Source organism: Squalius cephalus (assembly GCF_949319135.1).
Source record: "Squalius cephalus genome assembly, chromosome: 3".
Classification (NCBI taxonomy): Eukaryota; Metazoa; Chordata; class Actinopteri; order Cypriniformes; family Leuciscidae; genus Squalius; species Squalius cephalus.
Window position 1 is genome coordinate 22,929,651 of NC_137124.1, and position 27,294 is coordinate 22,956,944.

At 39.0% G+C, this 27,294-nt stretch overlaps 1 protein-coding gene across 1 annotated transcript in view; it reads left to right on the top strand.

The window, feature by feature from the left end:
• glceb (glucuronic acid epimerase b) overlaps window positions 1-27,294 on the top strand; it is a 61,215-nt gene that overhangs the window by 23,902 nt on the left and 10,019 nt on the right. Inside the window, exons 2-3 of the mRNA XM_079866661.1 lie at window positions 16,580-16,694; window positions 25,646-26,151. Of these exons, the coding sequence (XP_079722787.1) occupies window positions 25,656-26,151 (496 nt within the window). The 5' untranslated portion in view covers window positions 16,580-16,694; window positions 25,646-25,655. The remainder of the gene's footprint in view (window positions 1-16,579; window positions 16,695-25,645; window positions 26,152-27,294) is intronic.

A 27,294-nucleotide genomic window follows, 5' to 3' on the forward strand; every position in this document is an offset into this window, starting at 1 on the left:
AATGTATGTTTCTTTCGAATGATGCAGATGATGGCTCACCAATAATACATTACAACAGCGATAATCAAAAAAATGTGAATTAAGTGGTCACTCTTTGTAAACATTGTTCAATGAGAGTGCCGTATGCTCGAAGATGACCAGTCATTAAGTCATCATCACCCGGGTGTTCATAGCGCAGGAACGCAGGTGAGACCTGAACAGCACACGTTTCTATCTGTGTTTAAACTAAACTCATTCAAGCCCTGCCAATTTAAACATTCGAGCGCAAGACTTTAAAGAGAACTCGCAAGCCTGTGTTTGTGTGTGTGTGTGTGTGTGCGTGTGTGGGTACTCACTGCTCTTGATTGAATAGCTTTTGTAACTTTAATAAGGATTAGCCTAATCTTTATTTTATACAGTCAAATATGTAATGTAATTTTACATTTGATTACTTTATTCGATTTATGTACCTGAAAACTAATGTTAGACCTACCTGAAAAACCTGAAATGCACTGTTTATTTTATTAGTATCTTTGCTCTGTTGTATTTATTTGTGCTGTTGCTTGTAGTTAGATTATTTGTTCTTATTTTCTTTATTTTTATTTGACAGTAGTCCTTTTTCCCCTGGACATAACACATACCGAACCGTACAGAAACCGTGATACAAACCAAACCGTGAGCTATTTGAACTGTTACACCCCTAGTATGGATGTCACAATTCGGTGCATACAGTCAGACAATGAATATGTAGTCAGTCACAGGTGAAGGGGTCCTGGGGTCAGGGGTCCTGGGGTCCTGTTTGCTAATCGCCACAACAGGAAAAAGAGCAGAAGAAGAAGAGACCAACCCAAAACAAGAGTTCAGATGGCATGCAGATGGCTTGCTAGTAGCCTATACACTGAGTTACGATTACTTTTTGCGATGCGCTCCACTAAATTTAAAGAAAGGAAATCCTGCATCCTGTTTTCTTTATTGCACAAAGACTCAAAGACCCTTTACCTTATCTGTATGACCATAAGGACAGAGTATTTTAAATTGTTTCAGCTATTATAATGAGACAAAATCATTTGGCATTGTGCCATCAGGAATCAGAAATGTACCGATTCTACCGAACTCGTATCGAACCGTGACCAAAACCGAGGTATGTACCAAACCATGACTCCTGTGTGTTGCTGCCTTTTGCATAGAAATAGCATTAAGAAACTGACAAACAGTACAGACATGCTAGAAGACTTCCAGCTGTCGTTTGTAGCCTCTGTGCAGAGAAGCTTTGTCACAATGACAAGAATAGGAATTTTCGACAGTTCTTCTGTACTTTTGGGGTTTTGTTTCAAGCATTTGATTTGTGTGGTGTCAGCCCCAGGCTTGGTAACATCCATTTGCTGCACTGAAAAGACCTCTGGAGAGACTGATGGGAAGACTTGATTCCAGATGCTCGCTGAAGATCATCATCATCTATATCTATGAAACTGCTTCTTCCATCCCCATCTCTCTCTCTCTCTCTCTCTCTCTCTCTCTCTCGCTCTCTCTCTCTCTCTCTCTCTCGCTCTCTCTCGCTCTCTCTCGCTCTCTCTCTCTCTCTCTCTCTCTCTCTCTCTCTCTCTCTCTCTCTCTCTCTCTCTCTCTGTGTCTTTGATTTCCCCCCCCACTGTGACAGTCTCTTCTCATGGAGTATGAATTATAAATCCTGATATGAATACCAAGCCTTTGATTAGTAAATAATGCCTGGCGCTTATGCAAAGTTCAGATATGGATGAATAATCCTCTCCCTCTTCCTGTCTGCTCCTCAGAAGCTCTTTCCTGCTGCATTTTGTGCATTTTGTCCTTGCCCTCATATCACCCTGACAGAGATGCTGTGATATGGCCCTGGCTTTTTGAAGCACTCTTCGCTCAAAGGCTTTTGATTTCAAGCATCAGCTGATAAATATTCCATGCAAGTTCCTTTCATAAGCAAACAAGGTGCAGAGAATGTGGCGCTTATCTCTTTGTTAACAGCTGGGAGACGTAGCCTACTTCCGCTCTCAGGACTGACACAAGGGTCAGAGGTCACAAGATGCTCCTGTGACTTTTTGTGTTTTTGTGTTTCGTATCTCTGTAATCGGCAGAAGGCTGCCATGAGTAACACTCTGCTCGGGCTGGTGGGTTGCGAGTGGGCCTGTTCGGTGCTGTCACTGAAGCATTAGCCCATCTGAACTCGTCATCAGTGAATAATCGCACACATATCCCGGCAGCCAGGCATGAGCCCACAGCCGTCTGACCGAACGTCTGTTTGTTTTGTTTGTGCGATCCCACGTCTTTGGTTTATGAGGAGGATGGAACAGCCTCCCTTTAAACCAGAACTTTGAAATCTCAGCCTCAGTGCAACTGTTTAATATGTAAGGGATCGAGTCTGGACTTAAAAAGGTACTTCTTTCTTTTTTAATTTGCTGGGCTTGGGGGCTTTGGTGACTCTGATGTAGAGCTGCACGATTTGGGATAAATTGAGAATCACATTTTTTTTTTTCAAATAGAGATTCTATAACATGTAATTTACTAGAGGTTCTGACAAAATGATAATTGCCACACTCTATTTAAATTGCTTAATGAATCTGAATGAATTATTTAAAAAAAATTGGTTTGAATGAATGATTCAATGACTTACTCATAAATACTTCATTGTTTTCATTTAGTTGGTTCACTCAGTACAACACATGACTATGGGATATCGCGCTCACTTGTGGGCCGATCTTTGGTCATGCGACACTGTTAATAGCACTGGGAGATCCAGTGAGAAATCATTTGAATTCACTGCAGAATTAATAATATTCAAATTCAGTGCAGAATTCTCTTTTATAAACCATATCAGATCAAACAGCAGTGACGTGGAAACTGAGAAATGTTTTGCCATGAATGAACAAGTTATAGAAGACTTTCCTGTCCACAAATCACCAACGTTCATCATGGATTTAGTAACGCTAACTGTAACCATTGGTAATTACATTCAATTCAGGGTTCGTACAACCTTTTGAGAGTGAAATTCAAGCACTGTTCAAGAACTTTCAAGCTCTACACAACTTTTTCCAGCACTTCAATGCTCTAAATGTGAATAATTTTGTTGCAGCTTGATTTAAGGTGTGCCCTTATACATTTTCAGTAAGAAAAAAGTTAGTCTGGAGCCCTGGCACTCTGTGTATATAGTGTTACTAATGAGTTGTCACTTGTCAGCAATCCACGTTTGCTTTTGGTGTGAGTAGCCTTTAAGCTTCCTTTTGAGCCATGTCTGCACTTGAGCACTCCAAGAGTTTCCTTCAAGGGTGTTATTTTTTTTATGGCAAGAGCTTTCAGGAGAATGCCTTGGGTCTTCAGTTCACAGTGGTGCTGCGGAAAAGGTCTCTTGTAATATGGAATGACTCTGCTTTGAATTGATTTGTACTTCAGCTGAACTTGATTGTGACAGTGCGAGATGTCAAGAAACGAAAGGAAAAAAAAATTTCCATTGCATTCTATGCCACTCTTTTTCTCACTTGAAGGCAGCTGCCTAATTTACCATGCCTAACTCTCGCAGTGATCTGAGATTTGATGATGAGTGGAAAGAGAGATCACAGTTATGAGAAACGAAGTTAAAACATCTACCACAAAATCTGCAGAAGGCAAGAATGATGGATGAATGAGAGGGGGAGGTTGTGAGAGAGAGTTCCTGAAAATCATGAGATATCTTTGAGACACTCGGCAGGGAAGCACTTATGAAGCAGCTGCTAAAGTGTCGCAGGCCTTCGATCCAGAGTGAGGATCTCCCTTCTCCATTTATGGAGAGATGGCAAGAGAAAGACCAGAGTCCAAAATTAACACACGCAAGCTCCAAATGCAAGTTTCAAATTTAATTTATTTATAAAGCACATTTAAAACAACCTTGGTTGACCAAAGTGCTGTACAAAATTGCCTATCTAACACCAAAATTAAAATAAACATTCACAAGACGTTAAAAGCACAAGAGTGCAAATGGGTTATCAAAATACTTTTAAACTCAGACACTGTGGTCACTGTTCTGATAGAAAGTGGCATTTTTTTCCATAACTTCGGGCCAGTTAGTAGTAGTCTGGATCTGGGTACCCATAGTAGATGACTTGTCTGTGATCTGTGCAATCTGACTGGATAGTGTTCAGTAAACAACTCTGAAAGGTACTGAGGAGCGAGATTGTTTAACGCTTTGTATACTAACAACTAAATTTGGAATTCAACACGATAATGAATAGGCAACCAGTGCAATGAACATAAACTAGACTCAATAAGGTCCCGTTTGCAGCGTTTTGGACCAGTTGAAGTCAATGATGAGACGGGCAGCGAATTGCAGTAATCAAGCCGTGATGAAATAAAAGCATGAATTACAATCTCAGAACTCTTAGGAAGGGTTTAACTTTTCTCTTAATTTTCTTCTAAGGTGGTAAAAGCTGGAACTGGCAACAGCATTGATTTGTTTGTTCAGCTTTAGGCCACTATCCAGAATAAAACCCAGATCCTTTGCTACAAAAGAATGATATGGAGTGAGAGAACCCAAGTCAACAGTGTATGAATTGACTTGAATTGTATTTCGCCATATTGTCTAGTTTTTGTTAGTGTTTATTTAAAAACATCCAATTATGCAAAATAAAAATATTTAATTGATGAGTTGTCAATACAATTTATAACAATGCAATCTATAGGGTTTGATTTTACCCCCAAATCCAAGATATTGACACAATATGATAACTGCAAATCCGTGTTTCGCCTGGAGATCAGTTGTTTCTGTGAATTTCAGCGATCCATTTGCTTTCTGTAGCTTTCGGCAGTCTGTACAAATATACCTCAGATTTCTTGTCAAATCCATTTGTACAGTCAGTCTCAAAGCTCTTTCCCATTTTAGATGTGTTTTGTGTTTTTCGCGCCATTCACGCTGAAAACCAATGCTGCCACTCAGTGGGCGTAACCGCTGTCACTCTGTCACGTGCATACCCTCTATAAGTGACTATACAAATCAAACCGTCTAATTACAGGGCACAACAATAACAATGGCCTATACTAGCAATAAGAGCATTTCAGGCATGTTAACAAAACATTCACTTGCTCTTTCAAGTCACTTGCTCTGTGCTGCACTGCCACTGAAATTTTGACATTCATTGATCTTGTAGCCTACATCCCCGTTTATAAATTTCAAACTTCAATGTGTTTTTTATTTATTTATGTTTTCTACATTATTATATTAATTACTTATTGACTTTGTTGTTTTTTTGGTATACACTACCAAAATTATAGGGTCAGTATGTATGTATATATATATGTATGGTGTATTGTATGTTAAGATAGGACGATATTTGGCTGAGATACAACAATTTGAAAATCTGGAATCTGAGAGTGCAAAAAAATTGAAACATTGAGAAAATCGCCTTTAAAGTTGTCCATTTATGTTTGCGATTTTGCTGAATTTACTCACAAAAATATTTGTTTTATATATTCATGGTAGGAAACTTTACAAAATATCTTCATGGAGCATAATCTTTACTTAATATCCTAATGATTTTTGGCATAAAAGAAAAATCGATAATTTTGACCCATACAATGTATTGTTGGCTATTGCCACAAATATACTCGTGCTACTTGTGACTGGTTTTGTGATCCAGGGTCACATATAATAAATGTTTTTCTATTTAAATATATTTTAAAATCGAATTTGTTCCTGTGATGGTAAAGGGGAATTTTCAGCATGACATGCATGAGAGTGTCACATGAAATGATCCTTCAGAAATCATTCTAATATGCTGATTTGGTGCTCAAGAAACATTTCCTATTATTACCACAGTCGAAAATGATTGTGATGCTTATTATTTTTGTGGAAACCGTGATGCATTTCAGGATTCTTTAAATAGAAAGTTCAAAAGAATAGTATTAGTTTGAAATAGAAATATTTTGTAACATTTTACATTTCTTTACTGTCACTTTTGATCAATGTAATGCATCCTTGCTGAATAAAAGTATTAATGTCTTTAAAAAATCGTATTGACGCGAAGTTTTTTTTAAGACATTAATTCTTGACCCCACACGTTTGAACAGTAGTGTGTATTGTTTATTAAATCAATGTAAACTACATTTTCATAGCTGGTAAAAGAGCCAGTTACCCGCTGTTAGCATGTGTGGCAAAAAGTTGATTTTGGACCCTGAGAAAGACGATGAGATGAGACTAAGAATCCCAGGAGGCAGTGCAGAGATAACGGGAGAATGTATGCAAAGCCTCTTCAAGAGCCATTGGAATTTTACAGATGAGCACCATATCCCTGAGAGACTATGACAGGCCCCACACATCTCCCCTACTGCGACACTCAAACTCCCAGCTTCTCTTTGTTCCCATAATCCACTGTGACGGTGAGGGTCGCATTTCCACTGCGAGAGGGCCTGACTGGAGGAGGGGCTGTCGGATCACACGGGCCATTTATAGGGCCACAAAAAAGTGCTGGGGCTCTGGTATGTGTCCACAGGGTCAAACAAAGAGGTCTTTCTCCTTTTTGAGACACTTGATGTTGCTTTTGTAGCTGTTGTTTTGGCTCTCTTATTGTTTTTAATGTTGTCCGTGGTATACATGGGGCAAGACGAAGTAAAGGGATGCTGGGCAATATTCAAGGAGGGGTCGGTTTCTGACTGTTTTTGAAACTGTTTATTCTCTTTTTCTATTTGAACAAAAGGCTGACCGTTTCCAGGCTCCTCCGAATCAGATATTAAGATGTTCTTGTCCAATCTATTCTCACAGGCTCTGAATCTGCCAGCCTGCAGTAAGTTAAGAATGGGGTGCTTTCAAGTGCACATCTGATAACTGGCCATATTTTATCCTCCGCTCCCCTTTCAGCTTCTTTCTACCACACTCCCACCTTCCCCGCTTTTATTCTTTCTATCATCTGAAGCTGAAACCTCCATTACTCTCGAACACAGTCTACGCAGACAGAGCTGGGGAGATGAAGTGTGAGATGATTTCCTTCAAATGTGGCCATGTGCTCACTCTCGTTACTTTCGCTCTTAATGGATTCCACACTTCTGCACATTGTGAACGTACTTGACAAGGACTCCTGGATATGTCCTTGTTCTAAAGAACATCATAGTTGCTTTTATAGAGTAGATGTGTCTAGGTGTTTTTTGTTTTCATATTCAATGCATGTCTGAGTCTCTATTGCTATGTTTGGGACATATTGCAGCTGGAAGTATGGGTTATGGCTTGGCGATATACCGGTAGACACGATTAACCAGTAGAAATTTGTCAACCGGTAGAGAATTTGGACTATGGTCTCTATCGTGGTTACGCTAACATGGCGTTGCTGTGCTAAGCTGTCATGAAAGCTCATCTTTGCATGCATTTTAAGTATTGCGGTTTAAAAACAAGTGATTTTAAACCGTTGAAGCGCCGTAAGCAGCGAAAGACAACTTATTTCGCTATATGCGCATGCTAAACATGAAGCCGCTGCTTCTAAAGCGCGTGAGAACTGAACTGAGTGCTTTGAGCTTGAACTATTAAATGCACGTACTTATGTGTCAAAGTGACCATGTCTTTGTAAGTAAACAGTCATTTATGTCTTAAGTAAACGTAAACAGTTGAGAAAGAAAGCGCACAAGTATCGGATCCGTGCAGTCAGTCTTAAAGTGGCAGCATCCAATTTACCTACTGTCATTATTAATGTTCATCAAACAACAAAAAGAATTACCGAATCACTTTTGTAACTTTAATGAGAATAATTGTATAATTTACACAGTGAAGACTATGCAGTGTTTTGTTTTTTTTCTATTTAATTACATTATACAATTTATGTAGTGTTTCTTATTTCTAGAGCTTGAAATTTTTCAGGTAGGTCTATTTCATGTGTATTCTAATGTAGTTTGTTTTCCTATATGCTTGTAATTAGTTTCTTTGCTTTCTTTATCACTGTTTACTCGTCTTCAGTAAGATTGAGTGTTTTTTTTTTAAACTTAGACTAGTATTAGTTTTTTGTGATATTGAAAATGGTGCCAAGAATTATGAAATTTCAATGGTATCAAAACCTTATTTAAAGCAAAAGTAACTCATATATATATATATATATCGTGAAATACAATTCCTCATATCGTGATGTAAGATTTTGGTCATATCGCCAGCCCTAATGTTAATGATAATTTTTCCTGTCTCTACAAAAGGAGAATTGAAGAAGCTTGTTGTGTATTCTTCAGAATAAACTCTTCAACCTCAAACTCTTGTTTTCCCCCGCCCCCAAAATCTCAACTCTTCAAAATCTCCTCCTCTCTTAGTCTTTTAAACTCCACTCTCTTCTTTTGAGATTTGTCTCAGACTAATTTCAGTTAGCTTTTTAATTGCCTTTTGTGTGTATCTGTGCGTGCAGACGTGTGATGGTGGCTGGATTTAGAAGAACCTCAGTTCATTCTAGGGATAGACGTGACCTGAGGGAGCTGCCACGTAAATGAGTGCATACCTCTCTCTCTCTTTTTCTCTCTCTCTTTTTTTCAAGCATATGGCATTTGCTCTGAACAGTAACTAACCCTCTAGGGCTTTTAGCTAAAGTACGTCCTTATTTGGTGTATGGAAAACATGAAACGCTACACATGGACAGGGTTGACAACCTGTATTTAAATGCATCATTCATTCACTTTGGATATGTTTTTTCCCCTTCATATCTTGACAAACATGAATGAATAACAAGTTTGTGTGTGTAGAAGAAACAATGGAGAAAGTTTGACCTGTTAAAATGAATAGTTAACCCCAAAAAATTGTCTATATTTATTGTCTATATATATATTTATATATATAATTGTCTATAATTGTGTACTGCAAAACTTAAGTTTTGCTTGCTTGGACTTACAGAGGAGGGACAAACATAACATAAATTATAATAATAAATTGATAATTATTATTGATTAATAATAATAAATTATGAGATTTTAAAAATAACTTAATTTGTGTTGCAAAGATGAACGAAAGTCTTACAGTTTTGAATGACTTGAGTGTGAATAATAACAGAATTTTCATCTTTGGGTGAACTAACCCTTTAATGTCACCATGAAATCAAAATTGACAATCTTCTTTGGCTCTCACATGAAACGATCATAAAAATGAAAATATGACAATTCAATTGATTCCTGATGGACAAAATCCCACCCTACATTTTTTTCTCTCGTTTGAGTGGTTTCACTCAGATGTGCCACAACAGGGAAGGAAACGGCATTCACAATTTCTTGTTTGTGCTTACTTGAAAGGGTAGTTGAATCCTAGTATTGAGCTAATTAAAATATGAGCTAAATAATTTTGTAATTTACTAGGGGTGTAACGGTTCACAAAATTCACGGTTCGGTTCGATACGACACAGCGGTGTCACGGTTCGGTACATTTCGATACGGCAAAAAGGAAGAAATGGCAGAGAAATGTCCTTGATTTTAATATATATATATATTTATTAAAATAAATTTTAAATAAGTGTGAGTTTTCCTACATCTTCAAACTTTTAGTTTTAAAAATGGGGGTAATATTTGCATACCGAACCGAAAGCCTCGTACCGAACGGTTCAATACGAATACGTGTATCGTTACACCCCTATAATTTACTCACCCTCGTTTCATTCCAAACCCTCATATGATTTCTGTTTTCCAAATCTTCTGAAGTCATCTGGTAGTTTTGAATGAGAATCAGGATGAAATTGAAGTTGTTATTCACTGAAGACTTATGATATTTGCACTAGCCTTTCCTTGGCATGTCTATAAGTGATGTTTGATTCGTGAACTGATTTTTCAGACTGAATTCGTGAATGAGATAAACTGATTAATTGAAAAGATCATGTTCAAAAGAATGATCATTTCACAAGGGATTACTATCAGTAGCTAGAAGAAGTGACCTGGCACATTGAGCTTAGCTCAAGTTTCTCATTGATACGTGATGTCACGCTTCTTTTGTTTGTAGCCCTCCTCCTTCTAGTCCATCAGAGTATGACATGAAGGAATTTCTAAATTGCTGGGATTTCATCTTTCAGCTTCTGTGATTTAGGTGAGAAACAGGCATGAAAGACGAGGCTTTTAATAGTAACCGTTGACAATGCCCAGCAGACAGCCGCACGTAAATAAGGTGTTAACAAGCACTGACTCCAAGACAGACAACCTAAAGATCAGCATCTGTGAAGTGCATTGAGAAGCATTAAATACATTTTACCATTAAAATTAGTGTTGCTTGCTTATGTAGCCTTTTAAAACCCTACTTGGCTGAATCGTCATGAATTATCTACATCATGTCTAATCATTACTGGTATATCTATTTTTTTTTAAAAATATTCTATAACATTTTTACTTTGTGACGGATGGGAGCCCTGCCAATGAGCCTTGTATCCAACATAATGTTATAAACTAGAAAATATCAGATTTAAGTGCTTTGTCAATATTCCCATTTTATGAAAAATGATCAATACCTTCTTTACGGTGTGATTTACTGCAGTTTTTAATTTAACAAGCCTCTCCTCGGGTGCCGGAAAACTGTTATGGCGGAGATTAATTGTGGGGTGAAGAGTTACAGTCACTCTCCACTCACTGTGGTTGATGGATCGTCACTACATTAACGACCAGGCTGTCGACAAGCCTGTAAATTCATCACGAATGCAATTACTAATATGTATTTGTTTCTTCTCCATCATTTATGGTCTATTTAAAGACTGTAACTCAGTGTTCCTTGACGTGAAAGTGTACTTAACGCCTAGGCCGAATGTGCTGTGCCAGTTTCATTTTCCCTCACAACAGATTTCATTTATGGATAACTGGCCAATTAGCTTGGAGTTGATCTCCTCTTAACATCTTACAACAGCATTAGCTTTGCCATTTTTTCATTTAGTCAACTAAAACAACCGCCAACACCATCAGATGATATTTCATAGTACATTTAATCTGTGGGTTGAATTTGTCCTGCTGTGGAAGCAGTTAAAGCTGTTTGCAATCAGATGTTTATCCCAGGAAGTGGATATGCCAATCGACGTAAACGAACAACCAATATACAGGCTTAGCTGGTGTTAATAGATGATATCTGAAATTGGTCACCACCTCAGAAGAGATAAGCACACAGTGATAACTTAGCCTTCAGGTTGCAGAAAATATTTTAGTGAGCTCCTTCGTTAAGTTAGGTTTGGGTACTTTATTTGTTCACGCAGGTAAATTTGTTTTGCAGTAAAATATGATAATAGCATCCATTCTTGACACACAATTTTCAAAAACACATAAAAATCCCAATATATCACAACAAAATAACAATAACATGATACATGTGCTCAAGACTCCACCACTCAAGACGTATCATAAAAAATTAGTTATATACATATATGCCCATGTATACATGTATACCTATATACATACAGTGAGGAAAATAAGTATTTGAACACCCTGCTATTTTGCAAGTTCTCCCACTTGGAAATCATGGAGGGGTCTGAAATTGTCATCGTAGGTGCATGTCCACTGTGAGAGACATAATCTAAAAAAAAAAATCCAGAAATCACAATATATGATTCATCTATTTATTTGTATGATACAGCTGCAAATAAGTATTTGAACACCTGTCTATCCGCTAGAATTCTGACCCTCAAAGACCTGTTAGTCTGCCTTTAAAATGTCCACCTCCACTCCATTTATTATCCTAAATTAGATGCACCTGTTTGAGGTCGTTAGCTGCATAAAGACACCTGTCCACCCCATACAAGCAGTAAGAATCCAACTACTAACATGGCCAAGACCAAAGAGCTGTCCAAAGACACTAGAGACAAAATTGTACACCTCCACAAGGCTGGAAAGGGCTACGGGGAAATTGCCAAGCAGCTTGGTGAAAAAAGGTCCACTGTTGGAGCAATCATTAGAAAATGGAAGAAGCTAAACATGACTGTCAATCTCCCTCGGACTGGGGCTCCATGCAAGATCTCACCTCGTGGGGTCTCGATGATCCTAAGAAAGGTGAGAAATCAGCCCAGAACTACATGGGAGGAGCTGGTCAATGACCTGAAAAGAGCTGGGACCACCGTTTCCAAGGTTACTGTTGGTAATACACTAAGATGTCATGGTTTGAAATCATGCATGGCACGGAAGTTTCCCCTGCTTAAACCAGCACATGTCAAGGCCCGTCTTAAGTTTGCCAATGACCATTTGGATGATCCAGAGGAGTCATGGGAGAAAGTCATGTGGTCAGATGAGACCAAAATAGAACTATTTGGTCATAATTCCACTAAATGCGTTTGGAGGAAGAAGAATGATGAGTACCATCCCAAGAACACCATCACTACTGTGAAGCATGGGGGTGGTAGCATCATGCTTTGGGGGTGTTTTTCTGCACATGGGACAGGGCGACTGCACTGTATTAAGGAGAGGATGACCAGGGCCATGTATTGCGAGATTTTGGGGAACAACCTCCTTCCCTCAGTTAGAGCATTGAAGATGGGTCGAGGCTGGGTCTTCCAACATGACAATGACCCGAAGCACACAGCCAGGATAACCAAGGAGTGGCTCTGTAAGAAGCATATCAAGGTTCTGGCGTGGCCTAGCCAGTCTCCAGACCTAAACCCAATAGAGAATCTTTGGAGGGAGCTCAAACTCTGTGTTTCTCAGCGACAGCCCAGAAACCTGACTGATCTAGAGAAGATCTGTGTGGAGGAGTGGGCCAAAATCCCTCCTGCAGTGTGTGCAAACCTGGTGAAAAACTACAGGAAACGTTTGACCTCTGCAATTGCAAACAAAGGCTACTGTACCAAATATTAAGATTGATTTTCTCAGGTGTTTAAATACTTATTTGCAGCTGTATCATACAAATAAATAGTTAAAAAAATCATATTGTGATTTCTGGATTTTTTTTTTTTTAGATTATGTCTCTCACAGTGGACATGCACCTACGATGACAATTTCAGACCCCTCCATGATTTCTAAGTGGGAGAACTTGCAAAATAGCAGGGTGTTCAAATACTTATTTTCCTCACTGTATACACAGACATAATACCCCTACCGTTTATTCAACAAGGTTAAAGCAGCAGGAACAAACCTGTTTTTACACCTCTTTGTTCTGCACCTTGGGACTAAAAACCTCCATCCAGAGGGAAGAAGCTGAAACTCACTGTGCAAAGGATGGGAGACATCATTTAAAATAGAAGTAGCCAACGTCTGTAACTGTCTAGTATACAGGGATGCTGGATACAACTGTGACTCACCAACCAATCGACTAGACCATTTAACTATGTGGTTTAAATGGTAAATGGTAAATGGACTGCATTTATATAGCGCTTTCACAGACCCAATGGCCACCAAAGCGCTTTACAATATTGCCTCACATTCACCCATTCACTCACTCATTCATACACCGACGGCGGTGTCAGCCATGCAAGGCGATCCAGCTCGTCGGGAGCAGCTGGGGTTAGGTGTCTTGCTCAAGGACACCTCGACACTTGGTCAGGTGGAACCGGGGATTGAACCACCAACCTTCCGGTTTGTATACAATCTACATGAACCACTGAGCCACTGCCGCCCCTTTAAGGAATTTCTTTGAATGACCAAACCATACCACCAAGGAAAAGGACAAAACTGATTAAAAAAAAAAAAGCATGATAAAACATGTTCATTATCATTTGGTCAATATGAAAGTGTAATAGTTTCCTTAAACAAGTTAAGCGCTGGTGACCCTTTTTGCACACGGCTGCACTATTAGCTTCAAAGTTAAATTTTGCATCAATAATAGTCCCAAGGTTTGCACATACTCAATGGTCTGACCTTTCATTAAAGTAGCTTCATTCATGCTATTGTTCCTACTAAAATCAATGACCATATCTTTAGTTTTTGAAAAATTAAGCTGGAGGTAAGATTCCTCACACCAGTGTACAAAATCATCAATAACTGGGCAGTTGCTAGTCTCATTCTCCGGAAGCAGACTAACAATAACCGAATCATCTGCATATTTTATGATGGTTCCATTGTCATAACTGCATATTTTATGATGGTTCCATTGTCATAACTGCTCTGACACATATTTGTGTAGAGAATAAATATCAAAGGTGACAACACACACCCTTGAGGAGACCCTATAGAAGAGCTTTTTCATTCAGACAAAATACCATTGACCCTCACTCTCTGTGTCCTATTGGTTAAAAAGTCAAGAATCCAACCCATCAGACTACTACTTAACTCAAACTGTTGTAAGAGCCTTCTGGTTAAAATGTGGGGTTGGAATATATTAAAAGCCGATGAAAAGTCTATAAATAGAAGTCTGGCATGTGTCCCATTTCCATCCAAATGTCTAAAAAGCAAATTAAGCAATGTTACTGCATCTTCCACTTCTCTGTGGATTTTATGCAAGCTGCAAGGGGTCCAGTGCATGTTCAGTCTGCCTCAAGATCTCGGACCTGACCAGTTTCTCAGAAATCTTCATTAAAACTGAAGTCAAAGTGACCGGACTGAAAATACAACCACAGTATCTTTCCAGAGGGGACTTTTGAACGTGATTTAAGTAACCGGCCACAGATATTATCATGAGCAGGGCTTTTGTTCACATTTACTGAATTAAAAGCATTGATCCTGAAGATCAATGTTGATATGCTGATTATCCATAAGTTTAAGACTCAATTCCTGAATTTCTTTGCTAAAATCCAAAATTGTCAAAAAAAACAGTTGAGAGCATTTGCAAATGCAATATCTGAGTTAAAACCATCTAACATAACAGTGAACAGTGCTGCTGTTTAAATTGTGAAGGCCTGCTATAATTTTTATACTCGCCCAAGCTGAACCAGAATTTTCTTTTTCTCCAATTCTACTTAGTAGTTTTGTTTAGTTTTCAATCTTCAACTCTTTTGTAATTCGTTACATTTACATAGCGCTTTTCTAGATACACATAAGGAAGGGGGAATCTCCTCAACCACCACCAATGTGCAGCATCCACCTGGATGATGCGACGGCAGCCATATTGCGTCAGAACGCCCACCACACACCAGCTTACTGGTGGAGAGGAGACAGTGATGAAGCCAGTCAGTGTATATATGGGGATGATTAGGGGTCCATGATGGACAGAGGCCAATGGGCAAATCTGGCCAGGATGCCGGGGTTAAACCCCTACTCCTTTTTCTGAAGGACATCCTGGGATTTTTAATGACCACAGATAATCAGGACCTCGGTTTAACGTCTCATCCGAAGGACGGTGCTCTTTGACAGTTTTAGTTCTAGGAACTAACCACCATGATGGTTCCCCGAGGACTAATGGTTCCCTTAGGAATGTTTTCTGGTTGCATTCGCACCGCCAGTAGGAACTCTGAAGTGACATAAGCCGCGCTTGTTGTTGTGACTTTTATTTTGACGGCGTGACGGACCTTTATTTTGACGGCGCTGAGAACGCCAGAGCCTGAGCAAACAAACAATGCTTGCATTCTCCGTGTTCATTAGTTTACGATCTGTCTAACAGTCCTGTCTAATATGTTATTTGATAGAACTATTATAAATAGAAATTAGACAGTAATAAAAAGTTAGTAGTGTATACCGTGTGGTTGATGTCCAGTAATGCTAGCTGAGCAGAAATACATAATCATCTTTCGCTTGGTCCCCTCAAAGTTGCGTTGGATTTTATCCTCAACGTAAAGGTTAAGAGGCCTGTCTATCACTGTTTTCCTTGATCGTAGAGTTAGTTTGTGGAGTAAATATATAGTCTATAATCTGTGTGTTTACAAAACCTTTTTAAAAATGGCAGGTGCTGGTGTTTTGCGTGCGTTCGACCAATCAGTGTACACTAATGTCACGGATAGTTCCTATAGTGCTGGTTTAGACCCTACTCTGAAGTAGGAGCTAAATTAGTTCCTTCAAAGTCCCTAGAACTAAAATAGTTCCTAGTTCCTGCGGTGCGAACGCGCCAAAATCCGGGTACTTCCGGCAATAGTTCTAGGAACTCTGAAAAGGCTCCTCCGGTGCGAAAGCCCCTATAGTGTCCCCATCACTTTACTGGGGCGTTAGGACCCACACAGACCACAGGGTGAGCGCCCCCTGCTGGCCTCACTAACACACCTTCTAGCAGCAACCTGGTTTTCCCAGGAGGTCTCACATCCAGGTACTGACCAGGCTCAATCCTGCTTAGCTTCAGTGGGCAACCAGTCTTGGGGTACAGGGTGACATGGCTGCTGGCAACTATTTTGTAGCCATATGCAATCAGAGGCTGCTCCCTGTTTAAAGGCGTTTTTTTTTTTTTTTTTTTTTTTGCAGGACTTAACAGATTTAGTAACCCATGGTTTGTTATTAGAATGTAATTTAACACGTTTACAGGGAATTTCCATGTCCCTGCAAAAAGCAACATATGAGCATGTTACATCCACCAGTGAATCCAAATCATCACCACAGGACTGTGTAAAAATGTCCCAATCAGTATACAGCTGTAACATTCCTGCAAGCGGGACATAGTTTCTTCTAACCATACTCTTATGTCATTGATCTTTGATCCTTGATCAAGAGTATGAGCAGAAGAAACTGTCTTGCTTGCAGGAATGTTCATGGATTAGGCTACAAGTTTCTTGAGGAAAAGGTCAAATTATTCTGTAAAGATTTTCTTATTTTTCTCGCCTTATTTCTGTTTCTATTTCATCTGTTTCAGGTATGACAAACTGTTCTGTGAAGCAGATCCCTAAATGAACCGGAGCAGAGTATCCTAGCTGTGGCATAGAGCACAATGACGGCACAGTCAGACGTTCACTGATGATTGGAGCTGGGTAAGAAACACGAAACAGTATTGCCATTTACAAACCTGAAGTTAGCAACTGGTTAAATCACTATTGTGTTATCCACTCACTTTTGTTAGACACTGCTTATGATAAGTTATTCACTCTGTGCTGTCTCAGTGTTGTGCCATATGAAATGGTTGAAATCACTAAATAGTTTCAGTATACTATTGTTCAATAGCATGGGGTCAGTAAATTTAAAACATTTTTTCTTGTTTCAAGTTTCTTATGCTCAGCAAGGCTCCATTTATTTGATCAAAAGTATTTGAATGTATTTGATTCCTTTGATAAACTGTGATACATTTTTTTTTCATTCTAACATTATACATTTATTTAATGCATCCTTGCTGAATAAAACTATTAATTTCTTTCAAACAATTGACTGACTCTAGAGTTTAGAACAGTGGTGTACTTGTATTTTACACTACTTTGTTGTAAATATAGACAAAGCCCACATTTAATTTACATATTACAGATCTAAGCTACATAACAAGGTACTTTGCACAAATGAAGCAGAAGTAGATTTAGCAAGGAGTCAGTGGAGAAAAGGACTTTTATACCTCCTCAGTCAGTCAGTACAGCACACAATTAAGTATATCTAAATGTGGGGTGATCTGATGTAAATTTAAGCCTCTCTACCCATAAAGTCTCGTTCACACCAACAGTGATTAAATCACTGGAAGCCGCAGTCTCTGTACTAATAGATGTAAGCAGGCTATATCTAGCCTGTGTCCAGTCTGCAATTTTGGTAGTCGTTTATTGTGAGATACCGCAAAAGACACAAGATGAGAGTACAACGGTTAAAGACGCCCGTCTAGTGTGTTTACATTGAAAAACAATGGAAAAGTAGTGCAGTGGAATGGAAAAACACATTCTGTGAACAGCCCCTAAAAGTGACTGCAGTCTGTTTGCTAGTGCTGTTTGTGTATGGGGTCATAATGACTCTGTCAGACGGTTTGCTTCTCCTGTCTTCATTTTATGAGAAGTGTTTAATCCCTCCGTTGGCCGTAAGATCGTAAGCTTTTTGGTAATATAACGGCTCTAATCCCCTGACTGCTGATGAATTTGATGAGGGGCATTACTTTCAAAGCAATTTCTCTGCTCACCCACTGCAAGAAGAGATATGCCTTGAAATACTGGTTTATGACACAGACTAGTTTAAAGACCATTGACTAGTGCATTTGATTTGGTGAGGGTATTTGTTTTATTTTAGTATTCTGGGGTTTTTTTTTTAAAGATACCAAATAATGTGCAATCATAATATACCAAAATGCTGTCATCCTGGAAATGTCCTTAATAACCCTGTTTTTTTTTAGTTCCCCCAAACAAGAATAGATGGATTTTGGGATGTACAGAACTTTCTTCCAATAAAGTGATGTATAGACCAGTGGTTCTGAACTTTTTTGATTAGAAGGCCCCCTATTGTCCAACACTTAGAACCTGTTTACACCTAGCGTTACGATGCGTTTTGGACGATCGGATCACAAGTAGATGACCTACTCTCCGCCTACTGATCTAATGTGTAAACATTATGAGAAGCGTACTAGCCAGACGGGATTTAAACTTTGTCGGCTGAAGACGCACGTTTGATTTGAAGATGAAAAATGTAACAAACACTTTATCTCACCTTTCCTAATTTGTAACATGCACTGAAGGCCATGATATACTTCAAGCAAAACCGAAGAACGAACGGCTGTGACATAATTTCGAACAAAATCAGGCCAAAACGAAGTTCGTTTTGAGAGTTCGAAACCACTTGCCTAAGCGAACTTCCCAGAAAAGTTTAAAGGCTGGTAAATACCTTTTAGTCCAGTCATTTTATGAAAAAAGGTTCAACAAATTGCAACAGAAGCAAACTCAACTGATTTTGTATCCTCAATATGTTCATTAATGAGCATTAATACATAGAGGCAGGAAGAAGTACTTTAAACCAGCCTCTGTTGCAATTTGTTCAAGGTTGACCCCCATTTTGGCTTAAAATGACTGTTGACTATTTGTACTACCATTGGTCCATAGTGGTTAGATTCATAGCTAGCATTTGTTTAAAGAAGCTATAGTAAGAAGTAAGTATATATCGCTGGTTCTGTATTTCGAACTTCATTTTATCCCTAAGCGAAGAAAACGAAAATTGCTGTGCCTACATTGGGGTTTTCGGCAGGGTTTTTAATCAGAGCAGAAATTAAAGCTGCTTGTAACGAGGTTAGTTGCCCAGGGGAAGAAGGATGCGGGAAACAGCAAACAATGAAAGACTTTAATTATAAATCAAACAAACACAAACCGAAAGTAAAAGCGGCAGCCCCTCACGGACGACTGCCACACACACATAAATAAAACATAGCCTAACATAAAATAGTTTAACTCTCTCGTCCTTTCCTGTTGTCACTCCTCCTTTTATGCTTTCGAAGCTCCTCCGTGAGAGATACGAGACCGGTGTAGCGTGCAGGTGGCACTTATCAATCAGGCCACCAGCCTCGCGCCACTCTCTCACGGTTCTGCCCCGCACTGCTTGCCACACTGCTGCTCTGGGTGTTTTTCTTTCGGATCAGGTCACGTTCATTTGTAAATCGGTTGAGCTCATTTCTACCATTAGAAAGATCTGGAAAAAAAAACATACATTTACCCACGCTTAGACCGAAGTGGTTGAAAGTGGACAAAAGAGACTGATTAAAACACCTGGTGTAAACAAGGATGTGTCTCCCTCGTCTACTTATGATACGATGAACACTTCTTAATACCAGGTGTAAATAGGGCCTTACTTTAACCCCCATATAAGGTAAGACATATCCTCCAGTATTTCTGCTATAATTATGACAAAGCTCCTTGTTTTAAATCATTGTTTTAAAATGACAACTGGAAATTAAATGGAAATAATAGGGGAAAAGCCTGGTCATACAATTGATATATACTCCTCAGGATCTCATTGGCTTCATTAGCACCCACTAGCAAAAAATACCAGGTTTTAGGGTGCTCAGAGACACTGCAACAAAGTTTTCCTCCAGGGATGAACAGGAGTATAGTCCTTGCAGTATTCTTTTTCACAACAATCGCCTACATTTCACAGTATGTGGAGCACAAGATAAGCTGCATATTTTAAGTTTGAATATTAAGCTCAAGATCTTTTTTTTTAATTTTTGTAATTTTTTAATACGGCATACATAAGATGCGTTTCTGCATTTCTGGTGTCTCAAAGGTTGAACTTTTGAAGTAAACAAGGTGAATAATAGTTTTTGAGCCATCTCTCTCTTGTCAGTCAGGTATCTTCATGAATGGCACACCTCAGCCCTTTCAAGCTGTCTTTAGTGTTGCTCTTAATTGCATTCATGTAGAAACCAGTGTTAATTGACTTCATGTACTAGCCAAAGTTGTTTTTATCAGGGCCTTCATGGTGCTGATGAACAGGTGTGTTGATTAGATCATGAATCACAGCCAGAAGGAGATCTTTGCAACATCTTCTCTTTGATCATCTTGCATTTCCAGCTATAAACTCTGGATTTGCACCCGTAGCCAGAGAGTAAATGGCACTGTACCTTTGTCTAATATCAGATCAAACCTGCAATGAGGTTCAGTCCTAGTGCATCTGATTGGCTGCGCTTGAGCCTTACTCTCCTGATATTACACCAATATGAAGGTGTAATTTTAAGACTTGACCCCAGATGCCGTGTGTGTGTGTACGTTTATGTGTGCGTGTCCTCTATAACTGCCGGGAGTTCTTCCATGCTTCCTTTCTAATGAGAATTAGACTAAATTACATCCAGTGCATTATTATTAGCCTGTCAACTGTGCTTATTATGGGCTGCATCTGTTACACAGGGGGGGGATCCCTGTGGTGTCCCTCTGGCTGTATTTTTTTCTCTAATGAGCCTAATAATGTAGCTGTTTCACACTGGAACAAAGGGGATCAGTGTGTTTTTGTTTCATTGGTTTACTTCTTTCATTTATTTTCACCCATCCTTTAGCTGCCAGGTCTGGTATCAGTAATAAACTCCTTTTGAAGCTGCTGATTGCCCTTGATTCGTCCCCAGGCTGATCAGCAGCTCAGAGGAGTTGAAATGTCCAGAGTTAAGTTCAATCTGACACACCTGAGCTCATACACATGACTCGCTTCTCAGTGCTGGCCAGAGGGCAACACATTTCCTTGGCATTGGACTTGTACTATTTCTGCTGTTGTTGGCAGATCAGACTATGTCCTCGACTAGGAGCATGCCAACACTTGACCCTGACCATTGTGCCATGAAGTTTTGCAGGAAATTATTGAAGAACATTGCAGAATATTCTTATTTTACAGTAAAGTGGAAGCAAATTTTGCTACACTTTTTCCACATTTCCTTAAAGACAAGATGAACATTGATCTTATTGACTTTAAACATTATTGTGTACAATTCATCAGTGCGCATTATTCTGAAATGGTTTTATAATTTTTTCATCAAAATGTGTTAACGTCGACACGTGGATGGAGAAAAACTAATCAGCAAAAATATTAAATCAAATCCTGATGGATAAAATCTGGCTGTTTTGTCAAAATGAATTACTCAAATGCATAAAATCTTATTTTTTTTTAGTGCTAAATGCATTAAATAAATATGTAGATTTGTGTTGTCTTAAAAAGAACAATGATGGTTTGTTTATACTGAAAAAAAAAACACATCAGCTAACATTTTTCTAGTTCTCAGTTGTAAAGGTTGAAGAAAGAAAGTCGGTCATTAAGCGCTCACCTCTAATTGGGTTGCCATGATCCAGAGCTGGATTCTGACTGCCAATTTAGCCAGGGATTTCTGTTATGCTAACAATTTTGTGCAGCTGTTTGCAGGCAGTTGGCAAATTGTAGTCTACAGCTCCAACAAGCCAATGAGTGACAAAAGACTTCAACATGGGCGTAACAGCCCTTCTGAGTCTTGCTCTTCTTTTCCAGAAGCCATATTGTGTATGATCGAAATCTTACCTCAGGAGACTTGAGGTAATGTCTTTCCTGTGTTTGGTTTGAGATGTACGAGCCAGCACAATGGCTTATATTTGAGGTATTCTGTGATTAATATGTTGTGTAATAGAGCAGGAAATCCTATTCCCTGTGGCATTTCAAAATGCTGTTGGATACCATTTAACCCTTATTAAGTTTCCTTAAATAGGTCTTCGATTCGCTATCTGTTTCTTTCACTGCCAAACCCTTGTCACAAAACCTTTCAGGTTTGAAAGAAGTTTCATAGTGGATTAAACATGCACATTAGTAAATATACCCTTTGGTTAGATTTGTCACTTTGTTTCCCATTCTAAGATTTTCTAATTCTAAAGCCAACATTTAAAGCTTTCATTCTCTTTAGCAGAATTGATTGATTACCATAACTTACTCATTATAACATGTAGCATAAATGTAAAAAAAAAAAAAACATCAGTGGGGCTCCAGCTCCTCTCTGCATTGTCTGGTGTTGCATGAAGAGCCTGTGGCAGGCCGGAGTAGGGAGGACAGGCGTGCAGTCTCAGGAGCAGGTCTGTGTGGGTTGTGGTGACAAATGAGCTGAAAGCTTGGTATTCATTGCACCCAGCTCTCCTGTGCCAGCCCTGTCCCCCCTTCACTGATGGCCTTTCATGTGTCAACAATACCTCCCACTGTTCCCTGAGCTCAAGGTGCCAACAGAGGACAGCAGCCTGGGATGGTGCGGCCTAAGGCTGGGCGGTAAGACTGTATATACCATGCGATCTTAGACATGTCAACCAGTAGAGATTTCACTGTCTTTCACACCTTGGTAGATATATTATCAGTGGGCTAGACTGCTACATATGATCAAGAAACAAAGTAATGTAGAAACAGATCAAGACAAGGAAGCCTTTGTTATTAAAGGTACTTGCACACTGAGTCCAAAATTTTCGTATGCGTTTTTGCTTATTCGTGATCCTAAAAATTTGTCTCACACAGAAACCTTGCGCTTTGAGCCAGATGCATATTAATTAATCCATTGTGGAAAAAATCGCAAAACAGTGCAAAATGGAGTCTTCAAGCCTATGCTTTGCTAGCTATACTGGAGCCACATATTAAAAAGAAGACCACCAATTTCCGTGAACCAATTGATCCTGAACAGTTCTGTTTTTTGGCGTTCGCTAATATAACTATTTGGGGTTTTTTTTGGAACTCAAATGTTACATCATCTAAAGATACTTTTGCACTAATTAATACCATTATATTGATTAATTATGAGATTACAGTTATACTGCTGTTTTTGGATTGACCAGGACAGCTGTGTGTGTCAAGGTCCTGATCCAGGTAGCAGGAAACAACTGAAGATGTGGAGAATCGATAGCAGCCTGCATTAGATGAAAGAGCAGCACATGAATCAACATAATGAGGATTCAGAGGGGGCGTGACCAGCGTCAGGTTGTCGCTGCGACTGAGACAGCGCTAAGCGCATTCTAATGGGGACTGCTCTGCTGAGATGGATGTGCTTGTTTTGAATTCTGTTTTTGAGAGCACTGTGTTTAATAAGTCAGCTCAGCTCTGTTTTCCTCAAAGGAGTCGATCGGCCACAGCTGTGGCTATGGGGACGGCACAATGTTAGACCGCATTCATCCCTGACTCCTATTACCAGCTGTAAGCCCCTCTACAAAAAGCCTTTTTCTTAAATCTAGCGTGGTATGATGCTCTCTAGGACGTGGTGTACTCTTCCTTTAAGTCCGCAATGCCACTTGTTCAGAGAAGGGATTACAACCATGTTCCTCCTGTTTTTAGTTTGATCTCTGGATTATACAGAGCTCAGCCATATCTCCTGCATATTAGTGGATTTGAATGCAAATTATCCTTGTACACAGATGCACCCTGCACTGCGTTGGGCCGCCTGATCCAGATGCTCCATCAGGCAAGCTTGATCAGGTGCTTTGCGGTAGGGTTCAGACAGGACTTTCTGAATATGTCCCTGAATCTCAGAGTAACGGCATGTGAACTCTGCCTGTGAAAGCCAAAAAGATCAAATTATTTATAGCCTCAGCAAACAAGATGAGCTGCTTATCTTTCACGATGCAGTCAGACGCTGCTCTGCTCTGCATGCTCTGAACAGTCAACGTGGGGAAGACGAAGTAAAGGGGAAAGAGATTAGAAAGAGATGGAGCGCAGGTCTGTGAAACAAGTGCAGACTCTGCAAAGAGGATTAAACGGGAAGATTGGAAGAAAGAATGATTCAGTTGCTCTGATCTTCCTTAGCAGTGAATATTTCAGAACTATATGAAATCAGGTTTCCACGTAATACACATGAAGGCCAGGATGAAGGCGTGTATGTACGGCTACCATTCATCACGGCTGGGTCCTTTTTGCTCGGTTCGTTAAATATGGAGTGTGTAGCAATATTTGGCACTTTGTTTGGGTTGATGGATTGATGCGTTTTTGTTCTCTGTTGACCTTAGTATCTTGCTGTAGTTTGACAGTGGTGTGGACTGCTAATGATGGCATTGGCATGTTGTCCATGCTAAACCCAGCACAGTAATTAGCTGTAGTGAGAGGCAGTGCTGTTCTGTGTATTGATTTTTATTCTTTGAGAAGAAGATAACATGCCAAAGAGGGAAGAGATGATATGAGTTAGAGGCTGCTGATTTGCCTTATGAGCTACGTTTACGAAGTAATGTGATTCTCTCCCTAGTGCAGAAACCGCAGAAGCACAATATGGTTTGTGAAAGAGGAAAGATGTGTAGAGAATATTGAATTCTTTCTTTCCTGTTACACTTGTCACTATTGCAAGAACAGTAGTCACAATAAACTACCTTTTGGCTTTGCATCCTTATATTTTTATGCAGAATTTGGGATATTACATAAAAAATTATGCATGTAAAAACCAAAATGTGATAAGTATCTAAAAAGAAAAAAAAGCTTCTATGCTTTCTTGAAATGTATACCTTTTTTTATTTTGTAAGAAGACCACATAAACTAAAGTGGAAACACTTTTTACAAAAAAACACATTGCATTTTTTAAAAGGCATGTGACTTTTCCTCAATAGGTTATATGAATGATTAATTTATTCTTAAATGAAAATATGATCAGACCAGTATCATTATAAATCATCTCATAAGCTTTATTCAGATTATTTTTGTGATATTACGATTTTCTTGAATGGAAACATTGTCGACTGACTGGGATGCAGAGTTGTTATTGTTAACCAAACTTAAAATTATTTTTGTTCATTTAGATGAAGGCTAAAATAAAATACAAATATTACGTTAACTTTATAAATAACGTTAAATATAATGTTAACTTACAATACTTACATTTTGCCTAGGTAACTAACTGAAATTAAATTGTTTTTTTAAAAATGTACAAAAAAAACCCCCTAAAACTGAAATAAAAAATAAAGCTGAATAGAAAACAAAACAAAACTAATCAAAAACAGAATTAATAATACCTAAACTAAAATTAAAACAGAATAAAAAAAATAAAAGCTAATGCAAAATATTGATAAATATTATAATAGTATATAAATAGTTCTTAAAATAACACTGCTGCTAACATTTTCAACAGAAGAGAATTTGCCTAAATCCAGAAACAGTCTCCATTGTGAATGTGTTTTTTTTTTTTTTTTTGACGAAGGCTACACATTATACCCATAACGATAAACAAACATAGAACAAAAAATAAATGCTTTTCCCCTGCTGCTATGAATTCTAAAAGCAAAATGCAAAACCGTGTACACAGTCATCCAGACAGATATTGAATTTCTCTAATGCTGCATTTGATTATTCATGCAGAGGGAAAAATATTGATTGGACCTTTTAAACTCTGATTAATTCCATGTAGGTATGCATAACATTTCCTCTGACTGGATTACTGATTACTCGATATCTTAAATTTAAAATGTCACTGGTGTAGTGGGGGGACTGTAAGTATATTATTGAATGTTTGCCTGTCATTGCAGTTCATGCAATGGGTGTTTCATAGAATGTGTGTTAATGTACGTTTGTGTTTACATTGTAGGTAAGCAGTGATGATGCGTTGTCTGGCAGCCCGTGTTCACTACAAGACCCTGATAGTGATCTGCGCTCTCCTCTCTCTGCTCACGGTCGTTCTGTGGAACAAGTGTACGAGTGAGAAAGCGCTGCGCTTCCTGCCCCGGCATCCCCAGCCCCCTCCCAGCCCGAAAGTAGACGGCCATCCGCAGCAAGCCCAGCCCCCCGAACCGCCACCTGTGGTCGGCGGAGTACGCTACGAAGAGATTGACTGCCTGATCAACGACGATGTCACCATTAAGGGCCGTCGAGAGGGAAGTGAGGTATACCTGCCCTTCAGCTGGATGGAGAAGTACTTTGAGGTATACGGGAAGGTGGTGCAGTACGACGGCTACGATCGATTCGAGTTTTCACACAGTTACTCCAAAGTATACACCCAGAGAGAGCAGTACCACCCCAACGGAGTCTTCATGTCCTTTGAGGGGTATAACGTGGAGGTGCGTGACAGAGTCAAGTGCATTAGTGGAGTTGAAGGTGAGTTTTGTTTTAATAGTGAAACCTTTTCACATTTGATCGGTCTTATCTGATAATGGTTTCTTAGAATTGCTATGCTGTGGTGTCTGTTAACATTTGTCAAATGTGGCCCTATGCATGAACTAGACACTGTTTACAACTGTATTTAATTGTGATTAAATTTTTGACTAAAACAGCATAAATATTCGGTTTCGGATGAAAGTTTTGGAGCACCAACATCATATAATTAATTGATTGTTAAATTAGCACTTCTGTGATGATGAATGTTGACTGTTTTATTTATTTCATGCACACAACTTGTCAACAGTGTGAACACACTTCACTAAAAATGATGGTAGAGTTGCAATTTAAAAGTACAATTTGTAAAATTTGTTTGGATGAAATATCAGGAGGCAGGTCGTTCCTGAAGAACTTCACTATGACTGGTTTAATTTATCACGTTAGAAAACAATACCCCGAACAGCATACTGGGTTCAATTACCCAAATGTAATTACCGAAACTTTATTTTTTGATATTGGTAAAAAAAATCTTTTTATAATTTTGGTGCATTATTAGTATTTAAGAATGCTCCCATGTGATGTCACCACCTGGGATGGATGTTAATGGAGTAGTTCACTTTCAAATAAAAATTTCCTGATAATTTACTCGCCCCCATGTCATCCAAGATGTCCATGTCTTTCTTTCTTCAGTCGAAAAGAAATAAAGGTTTTTGAGGAAAACATTCCAGGTTTTTTCTCCATTTAATGGACTTCAATGGCACCCAACGGTTTGAAGGTTCTAATGTCAGTCTCAATGCAGCTTCAAAGGCTCGACACGATCCCAGCCGAGAAATAAGGGTCTTATCGTTTTGCTAGATAAGACCCTTATTTCTCGACTGGGATCGTGTCGAGCCTTTGAAGAAAGAAAGACATGGACATCTTGGATGACATGGGGGTGAGTAAATTATCAGGAAATTTTTATTTGAAAGTGAACTAATCCTTTAATGCCAGATATTCAGTGGGCTAGGTTGCCATCGGTTGTTTGGGCTGTAGGTGATGATACACGGGGCAACTTTTTGGCCAATGTTTGCCGTCAATGGGCAACCAGGTGAGACACAGGGCCAACGACTGATCTAAAGTATCCAGATAGAAATTTGTTGCCCA